General features: G+C 39.4%; 1 protein-coding gene across 1 annotated transcript; it reads right to left on the reverse strand.

The window, feature by feature from the left end:
• Window positions 5,225-9,653, reverse strand: LOC107644093 (monoacylglycerol lipase). Its single transcript, XM_016347887.2, has 7 exons — window positions 8,789-9,653; window positions 8,156-8,194; window positions 7,990-8,060; window positions 7,133-7,197; window positions 6,652-6,741; window positions 6,446-6,538; window positions 5,225-5,958 (listed from the first exon to the last, which is right to left on the reverse strand). The coding sequence occupies exons 1-7, from the start codon at window positions 9,265-9,267 to the stop codon at window positions 5,557-5,559; spliced, it is 1,239 nt and encodes a 412-aa protein (XP_016203373.1). The 5' UTR covers window positions 9,268-9,653; the 3' UTR covers window positions 5,225-5,556.

Below are 10,548 nucleotides of genomic sequence, written 5' to 3' on the forward strand. Positions count from 1 at the left end.
GTATCCTGCAGGACCGTGATTGGAATGCGGTAGAAAAACTTCTTAACCCGCTTCGCACCTTCCAGACCAAGTTTCATCAGCACAGATCTAACAAGGTCATCATAGCTCGTCGTTGGACTCACGACAATACAGAGAGGATCCTTATCTGTGAACTTCACACCCGAACGAGTTTTCCTCTTAATGGATCCTCTGTGGTGAACCAAAACAACAAAACTCTCCTCACTAGCCATCTTAAACCCTCTAATGAGAGCAACTCACGTTTACAACCATATATATACTGCTCTGTCTACCACTAATTCGAACCAGCCTGGTTCGAATTAGGGATAGTGTAATTCGAACCAGGGTGGTTCGAATTACTTGATGCAGCTTCTCTCTCTATAATTCGAACCAGCTTGGTTCGAATTACTAACAATGCTAATTCGAACCACCCTGGTTCGATTTACTTGAACCAATTTCTCTCTCTGTAATTCGAACTGCCTTGGTTCGAATTACTCATGAATGCAGTTCGAACCAACCTGGTTCGAATTATATTAATATATAGTTTGGCTCATTACTGAAACGATTTTGGTTTTGGCTTATTTACGTAATTTCGGCCTGACATTGGCTTATTATGGTTTTTTGTCCTAAAAATTATAATTTGTTTATACTTTTAGAAATTATAATAGTTAAAAGTGAAAAACAGAAGAAATTTTTTTTATGTCTTTATATATATTATTTAATAGTTAAAAGTAAAAAAAAAAAGATATTTGGCGGGCTTAGCCCGCCGACCCGCCAGCCCGCCGTTAGGCGGGGCGGGGTGGACTTCTGGCGAGGTGGGCTTCCCCGCTTGCCACCCCTAACTCTACCCATGATCGACAAGCAAACTCTTCCACTGCCAACTCCGGCTGAGTTGTTAGCCATAGTCACTGTACTACAGATCTAAAATCAGAGGATGACCGAGCAAATACCCAATTCCAGAAGGGTCGGTAGAATGATAATGTTGACTCAAAACATCACAAGAAAGCAATCTAAACGATAATCACACCTCGAAAACTAACACTAAGGAAGCAGCTCTCCCAAAGAACAGTCCAACCCTTTCTCCGATAACATCATGAGCTTTTAGTTGCATGCTAACTTCACTCTCCCGACAACCCTCAAGTCATATGAGGAACTAGGTGATTCGAATCTACGTTTTACAAAATTTCACTCTATGATGCTATTGTCTATTGAACAGTACTTCTACTATACCTTTACTTCCTTTCCTAGTTTTTAGATGGTGATGTTACTTTGGTTTTTTTTCCCTTCCTCTTGTAGGTTCTATTTCCACTTCTCATAATCTTGCTCAAACATAACATCTAAAAGAAGAAGTTAAATATACTAAGTACTAACACTAACAACACGGCTACTAATGGCCCCCTGTGTGAGACGATCCTCCAAGCTGTGGGCAACTCCGACGTGTGTGTCCGGGTTGGCGACAGAGGCCACACCTCTTTGGCCGGTTCGCATCTGCCTCGTCCATATTCGTCCGTATCCTAGTGGATCTCGGACGACCCTCTCTCGCACGCCTTTTGTCAGGGTCCGGAATCACCGTTGGACCCTCGTAAGGTGGCCAGAAGCCCTCCGGGATCGGAGGTGTGAATCCCATCCGATACACACTGAATACCGAACTAATCTGATACACGATGTGAACAGAAGAGGTCCAGGTAACCCGTGAGTAGGCACAGCATGCAAGTGCATGCTGGCACGGGAAATGAAGCGCCTGGAAGTACCCGCAGTCACATGTCCGAGAGGCAAGCGATACTCTGTAGCTACCCAACGAGAAAGAACTAGTCGGAGTGGTCTCTGCTACGGTGAACTCGGAATTATCCCGGTCATACAAAGTCACCGTGAAGCACCTGGCCGTCTTCAAGTTGGCCTCAATACACTTCACCAAGTGCTGACTGAATTGTTGTCCGGTTCCCATCTGGGCCTCAGCCTCTCTCCCCTTGCGAACAAAGAGTTCCGCAAGCCTTCCATACGTTGCCTTCACCAGGGAGGATACAGGGAGATTTCTGACACCCTTGAGGATTGAGTTCACACACTCGGAGATATTCGTCGTCATGTGACCAAATCTCCGCCCCTCATCACGATGCTGAGTCCACAAGGAATAATCAATCCGGTTCGCCCACTCACACATCGCCGGGTCCTCAGACCGCAGAATATCAAACCAGTAATCAAACTCAACCTCTGTCTTTGCATACGCCGCATTAACTAGAAGCCTCTGTGCGTCCTTGCCCTTGAAGGTAAGGGCAAAATTAGCCGCTACGTGTCGAATGCAGAATGCACGGTAGGCAGATGGAGGTAACCAACCTCCGTCAGGAGCCTCAAGCGCAGCCTTGATGCCGTTATGCCTGTCCGATATAACCAGCAGACCCGGCTGTGGTGTCACGTGCTGTCGAAGGTGGGAGAGAAAGAATGTCCAGGACTCCGCATTCTCACCCATGAGGGCAATAGCCTTCTGCTTCGCCATCCAGACCCTCCTGTAAGTCGGCCTAAACCCAAAGTGTGCTGCCGTGGCATTCAGGAGCACCTTTATGCTGACGGATGCATCAGCCCTAACCATTGGCATAATGAACGCCGAAATCACATGATAATCCAAACTCCTGTGGTCACTCGAGATGGATGTGGCCAGACGAGTGTGAGGTCCATTATACCGTTTGACCTCCCAAATGCCCTTGCGCTGCCGGAGACTCAGTCGAATCAACCATGTGCACCCATTCCCAAACTCAGAACACTTGCCCACATACCGGCGATAATCGGACTCCACTACCTTGTACTGTACCCCTCGCCGGATGTTGTAAGTCTTCACACTTAACAGGGCCTCATCTTTATCCTGAAATTGCTGACCAACCTGAAACTCTGTCAGACCAGCAGTCCCTTCCACATCTCTAGCTCCGAATCCAACAGAGTGCCCTGAAACCCCCTCCTGCCTCATGGCATCCAGGTCCAAAGAGGAAAAATGTGGTGGATACTGCTGTGTGCCAGAACTAGAACCACCGAACGCCAATGCAGGCTCAGTCGCTCCAACCTCGTCGCCGCTGTCATCCTCATCAATCATATCCGGCTCGACGTCGTCCTCCTCTGCATCACCCAACAATCCGTCTCCGACGCCAACCGGTGGAACACCCTGTAAAGCGTTCGGCAGAATATCAAATGATCCTACCTCGTCGCCTACGCCGTCATTGAGATCAACAGCAAAAGACGGGGAGGCGACAGGTTAGACCGCTGGCTCGTACACAGGGACGGAGGAAGAAGCAACGGCAGGCCTGGAACTGGAACCGGCTGCCGTGGCTACAGTGGTGGTATTCCGGTTCGAACCCCCTGAGCTGGATACCACATCAACCAGCTTTGCCAACAATTTTGGTGTCCTCACCTCCGGAAACTGCCTCCGACAAAGAAACATGACTTGCAGGTCCTCATCACTACCAATGGTGAAACAATCATACTTCACGGTATCCTGCAGGACCGTGATTGGAATGCGGTAGAAAAACTTCTTAACCCGCTTCGCACCTTCCAGACCAAGTTTCATCAGCACAGATCTAACAAGGTCATCATAGCTCGTCGTTGGACTCACGACAATACAGAGAGGATCCTTATCTGTGAACTTCACACCCGAACGAGTTTTCCTCTTAATGGATCCTCTGTGGTGAACCAAAACAACAAAACTCTCCTCACTAGCCATCTTAAACCCTCTAATGAGAGCAACTCACGTTTACAACCTTATATATACTGCTCTGTCTACCACTAATTCGAACCAACCTGGTTCGAATTAGGGATAGTGTAATTCGAACCAGATGCAGCTTCTCTCTCTATAATTCGAACCAGCTTGGTTCGAATTACTGACAATGCTAATTCAAACCACCTTGGTTCAATTTACTTGAACCAATTTCTCTATCTGTAATTCGAACTGCCTTGGTTCGAATTACTCATGAATGCAGTTCGAACCAACCTGGTTCGAATTATATTAATATATGGTTTGGCTCATTACTGAAACGATTTTGGTTTTGACTTATTTACGTAATTTCGGCCTGACATTGGCTTATTATGGTTTTTTGCCCTAAAAATTATAATTTGTTTATACTTTTAGAAATTATAATAGTTAAAAGTGAAAAACAGAAGAAATTTTTTTTATGTCTTTATATATATTATTTAATAGTTAAAAGTAAAAAAAAAAAGATATTTGGCGGGCTTAGCCCGCCGACCCGCCAGCCCGCCGTTAGGCGGGGCGGGGTGGACTTCTGGCGAGGTGGGTTTCCCCGCTTGCCACCCCTAACTCTACCCATGATCGACAAGCAAACTCTTCCACTGCCAACTCCGGCTGAGTTGTTAGCCATAGTCACTGTACTACAGATCTAAAATCAGAGGATGACCGAGCAAATATCCAATTCCAGAAGGGTCGGTAGAATGATAATGTTGACTCAAAACATCACAAGAAAGCAATCTAAACGATAATCACACCTCGAAAACTAACACTAAGGAAGCAGCTCTCCCAAAGAGCAGTCCAACCCTTTCTCCGATAACATCATGAGCTTTTAGTTGCATGCTAACTTCACTCTCCCGACAACCCTCAAGTCATATGAGGAACTAGGTGATTCGAATCTACGTTTTACAAAATTTCATTCTATGATGCTATTGTCTATTGAACAGTACTTCTACTATACCTTTACTTCCTTTCCTAGTTTTTAGATGGTGATGTTACTTTGGTTTTTTTTCCCTTCCTCTTGTAGGTTCTATTTCCACTTCTCATAATCTTGTCGACCTCTTTACCAACAATTTTGCTGCATCTAAAATCTACGTCCATGACTTCAATTACCTCAACACAATCAAACAAAATTAACATGAAAGTCTCCGAAACTACATGACAAAATTCAGCAAAATAGCATACAAATTTCCGACTTCAATTCTAATGTCTCCAATCTCCATACTTGCAAAAGAGGTCTCTGACCTAATAAGTTTCAAGAGACCATTGATGGAGCCAAGTTGAAGACTAGCGAAAATTCGTGAAAAGACAGTTAGACAGATGGAAATAGAAGAACTCGGACAAACTCAGAAAAACAACAACAATGTTCAAAGTTCTAACCAAGAAGATAATAAGCATAATAAGTCTCGAAAAAGATTCAATATCATCGTGAGCGTGCGTTAGATATGTATACGTTAACTGCAGAGTAAAAGAGACCAAAATTTTGCCATCCACCACCACAGCTAATTGCTATAAAGAAAACATTATACATTCCATATAAAAATAAACGAGGCATTGCACCTTCACGCATCCACATAACTTTTTCACTCTTTTACATCACATGAAATATCACAAAGGATAATCTCCAGAATAATGACAACCGAGAACAATAAATTCAATTCAATTGCCTAACTAGAGATCTTTTTTCCCCCTCCTTCACTCCAAGGGCCTTAACAGCAATCACTCGAAAAAACAACATAATTGCTGCTTATTCAAATTCTCTCCTAGATTAAAATTTTCTAGGAATTTTTTTTTCTTTTTTTGGTTGTTTTTCTCCCTTAGCGTTGTTCTACCTAACTTCACACTCTTCTATTCAGCCATTGAATAATACATTCTATGATTTCATCTCTTTCAGGCTCAAAGAGAAGATCATGCACAAATCCTTCATATAACTTTATGGTTTTGTCAGATGATGAAGCTTCTTCATAAAACCTCAGAGAAGCACCAGGGTCAGTTACAGAGTCAGCAGTTCCATGCAGAACAATGAATGGAACTCTTATTCTTCTCAGGTTCTGCTGCAAGTAGCTTGTGATCCGGACAATCTCGTAGCCAGTCCTCGCTCTAAGGGGACCCGTGCATACTAACGGATCAGAGTATTTAGCCAGCAGAGCCTCGGGATCTCGAGTTACCGGCATCCCTTTCTTGTATGCAGCACGACATTGGTATCTTGGCAGCAGAAATGAAACTAGAGGAGCAATTACCTGTGTACACCACAAAAAAAATGGACATTAAAAATTTATCTACCTATTCCTTCATCCATTATGTCATAAACCCATGTGTTTCAAAAATTTAAGCTGATAAGAACACACACGGATGATTATATCTCTAACGAGTCCATGAATGGCTTGTATAGTCCTTCTTTCTCTTTTTATTTGTCTTATATTGAAGCAGCTTTTTTTTAGAAGTTAACAAAGATCGAATTCTAATTGTTTTAGTCATAAAAATTCTGATACCACATTATTAAAACTAATTTTTCCCAAAAGCTTAAACTAATAAGAATACACACATGAATGGTTATATCTCTAACACGTCATAACAAGAATAAGTGGTAAGAGTGCTATTATGAAGAATGGATTAAGTTGAATTATATATAATATGCCGATAAACATGCTGTCTTAAAATTTTAGGTACTTAATCTATTCGTTTAAATCAATTATACACAAAGAAAAGGGTACTATGCTTAATTACCAACAAAAGAGGATTAGAAGGCTCAACCCCAACGGCAGGTGCTGTGAAAACAGCTCCAGTGATGCAGGCTTCAACCTTTGGATCAAGTAGTGCCTACAACAACATAGATATCACTATCGGCGAAAGCATGAATCAGTTTTTGTACTCATTATTAGGTTCTTAACCCTTGTTTGCCGCTAAGTTAAGTTCATGAGCATAAAGCATACCTTAAGAGTAATGGCTGCACCTGTTGAGTGTCCATAGCAGAAACATGGTAGACCCGGATTTTCAGTTACAACCTTCTCAATAAATATTTTCTGTATATCAGAAAATATAGAAAGGGTTCTTATATCAGAACAAAGTTCAAAAGAGCAATTGAGTTGGAAACACTACTATTTAATGAATAAGGTTGTGTTTGATAAGTGTCTTCTGATAGAAGATACAGATACTTGGAGACGAAGACAAATAAAAAAGTTTGGTTTATGTTCTTGTCTCTCATGTTCCTTGTTTTCTTATTGGACAATCAATCATTGATTGACAAAAAATCGTCAATTCTTTTTGTCTCTACAGAGACACATTTTGCCTATAATCATATCTATAACTGTCCCAACATTTCTGTATTTCTATCCTGCGACTATTACCAAACAGCACCAAATTGAATTTATACAGTATTCCTCAAGATTGTTATCAATGGATAGCAAGACATACCAAATCGGAAACTGCATAATCAAGAGAGTGAACATATGCATGTAGTCCATCACTTCCACCATGACCTAAACAAGAACACAAAAATCAAAGTTGAGAAAATGCTAAGCTTACAAGTTTTCAGGACAGATTTAACAGCAGGACAATGATATCTATTAGTTAAACTATACCAAGGTTCATTTGCTAAACTAAAATCCATTTTTTTTCCTTTTCAAATTTAACAGACACAATCTATGAGCTATGATTGTGAATCTTATTTTACCTAGCTTATTATGTGCTACAAGTAACAATAATCTTACTTATAAATAGGAGCTTCACATGTTTACTTTATCGCACAAATGGGCATCCATAATAACTTAGCCCTGCAACATCCAAATATAGATGCATGTTGAACAATTGTAATAACTAAACTAGGAAAAAAGGACAAAATATTAAGAAGAAAAAAAAATTATCATTGCCTCCTACAAACTACAATATGTTCAAAGGATGACATGAAATTTTGAACTTCACAAACATATATGTATCGATCCTGCTACGTCTATGCCCTTTATAATAAATACTGTTTGACACTAGTATTTTCTTAACAACCAAGCACGCGGTTTTTTGTTTTGTTAATTAAAAAACAATTAAAACACACAATTAATTAATAACAATCTACTTTTATACGAGTGTCAAGTGTTTGGTATATACACAATATTTTTCATTTATTATTCAATGCTGGCTTACTACATATATAAGTATGATATAATCATATTTCACCATGTTAGGATCAAAATTTTATAAAGATAATTACTTTTTTTAAAATTTGTAATACATATTAGGGTGGAATTAACATTTAACACAATTTGATTGTGACTTACCAACCCAATCCATGGCATAAACCTTGTAGCCACTAGCATTCAGCTGCTTTGCAAAATGACCATATCTGCCACTGTCAAAGAACAATATGCAAAATGGGTTCAGCAACATAATATTATGAGAATTGCTAAATGATAATGGCTTCTCAAACTGACAGAATTCACGAACCTGTGTTCATTAAGTCCATGCATCAGAATAACTAGTCCCCTGCACATAGTAGCAACGAATTAATTTGCAACTACAAATTCAAACCCCCAATTTAAGAGAAAATACAGCCCGATACACATGCATCCCACATTAAAGAGGAGTACACGCCACACCCGAAGGGTGTAATTCGGGTGCACTATAAGCGACCTAACTTGATAATTACATCTGTTTTCACGACTTGAACCCGTAACCTTCAGGTCAGGTCACACGGAAAGCTCCAAGACTCCCTTCAAACCCCAATGTAAAATTATGAGATTGTTTTATTTCTTTTTGTTTAATTACCTGCACCAATTTTTTTAGTGGGATACCTATACAATTAAGCCAATCACTACCAAGAGGAACCTAATTCAAAAAAAAATTGGTGCCAGAACCCAACTAAAAGAAAAAAAAAATATAGGGACCAATTAAACTTTTCTTTTTTGCCGAAAATCACAAGCTAAAGTATCTTCAATTTAGGGTATAAAAATTCAATTCAGACTAGGGGAAATGAAAGACCTAACGCTAACCCAGATCCATAGCCAAGCAACAATAACAACCATGTGTTAACAGAAAAATCCAATTCCCATAAGAAATCAAAAATCATAAATATAATACCTGATCTGAACAGAAACTGGGGTCCAAGATTGTGTGAAAATGCTGTCACCTCTTTTTGTCCCTAAAAGCCAATAATCCCTAACACAATTTTTATCATCATTATCCTCCATTACTCTCTTTATGGCCAATTCCCTCCTTGCACCTTCATCCACCGCCTTCAACGCCGCCTTCATCGCCGCCGCAGCACCACTGCTACCACCGCACCCACTCCTCCACGGCACCATTTTAGCTGCCGGAACCCTCACCACCGCCCCTTTCCGGGGGTGGTGGTGGTGGTGGTGGTAGCAATCATCATACTTCATCATCGTCATCTTGTCTTCCTTGGAATTTCTCTCAGCCGGAGAACCTCTTTTCCTTCCTCTGAAGGGAAACAAAAGAAGCATAACAACCGCATTGATCAACATGAAGAGACTCTTCACCGCTCTTAGAGATATCAACAACGCACTGCTTCCTTTCAAAATGAATGCCTCTGTCGCCATTCCTTTTTCTTCTTGTTCTTTTTTTTTTTTTTCTCTTCCTTCGAAACTCCAAAACCAATAAATACCTTCCCTCCTCCTTCTTCTTAAGAACGAAAAAAAAGGAAATGGAAATGGAGACAGTTTATTATATACGCGTGTTACAGAGAATTTTGCACAAGTTCGCACGCAAAAATAGGTGTGTTACCAAATATAGGAAGAATCCTAAAAAAAGGGGAAAGGGAGAAGAAGAAAAACAACAACAACATGCAATAATGCAAGAAGAACAAGCACAAAGTTAATTAAGCTTGAACTAACTGCGTTGGTGTATTTATTATAGTAGATAGTAGAATTAGAATGCTGATAATGAAGATAAGAATGATGGAAGCTTTTCTGTTTGTTTCTTATTTTTGAGAGTATAAATTTCTGGTTGCATTTTAAGGAAGAGACGTGAAGAGGTGAAGTGGTAACATGTGAAGGACACGTGGTATTTTGAGGCGGTTCGAGAATGTTTTATTTTTTGTTGGGAAGTGAAAGTGAGATGAAGATACTAGAAGAAGAGAGTCAAAAATTCAAAATTATTGAACAATTCATCCTCAGAAGTTGCGCCAATCGATCTCAAATAGATTTCATCAAAGGAAGTGGGATTTCATGTGGGGCTGTTTGGTCTTGTCATTTTCTCTGTTCTTTATTCCTGATAAAAAAATTCTTGTAAGAATTGCTACAATATTATAAGTGTCTTTAATGTGGACAATGACATAATTCGTCATAAAATATATTTCATTTAATGGATAAATTAGAAATTAGAGTAAAGTACTAAATTAATTTCTTATATTTAAACATGATTTTGTTTTGGTCTTTAAATTTTAAATTGTTTTATTTAAATTTAAAAAAATTTCATTTGGTTTTAATATAGTTTTAGTACAAGATCAATATATTTATTTATTATTCTCTTCAGTTCTATAAAAATGTTTTATTTAAATTGTACAAAAAATAATAAATAAATCTATTAATATATTTATGATTGATTTTGTGCTTCTAAAACTTGTATTGTTCTTCAAATTTCGATCTTGTTCTTGAACTGCTGTTGTGTAAGATATTCCATTAATTATTTAATTTTAACCTCATGGTGATGGGACTATATTAAAACTAAATAAAACTTCTTTAAATTTAAATAAGATATTTTAAATCTTAAGAACCAAAATAAAATTACGTCCAAACATAAAAAACCAACTTAATACTTTATCCTAGAAATTAATATTGATTTAGCAATTAACACCAAACTAAACTGATAAATTGTCCGTC

This window comes from Arachis ipaensis, chromosome B05, assembly GCF_000816755.2.
Source record: "Arachis ipaensis cultivar K30076 chromosome B05, Araip1.1, whole genome shotgun sequence".
Taxonomy (NCBI): domain Eukaryota; kingdom Viridiplantae; phylum Streptophyta; class Magnoliopsida; order Fabales; family Fabaceae; genus Arachis; species Arachis ipaensis.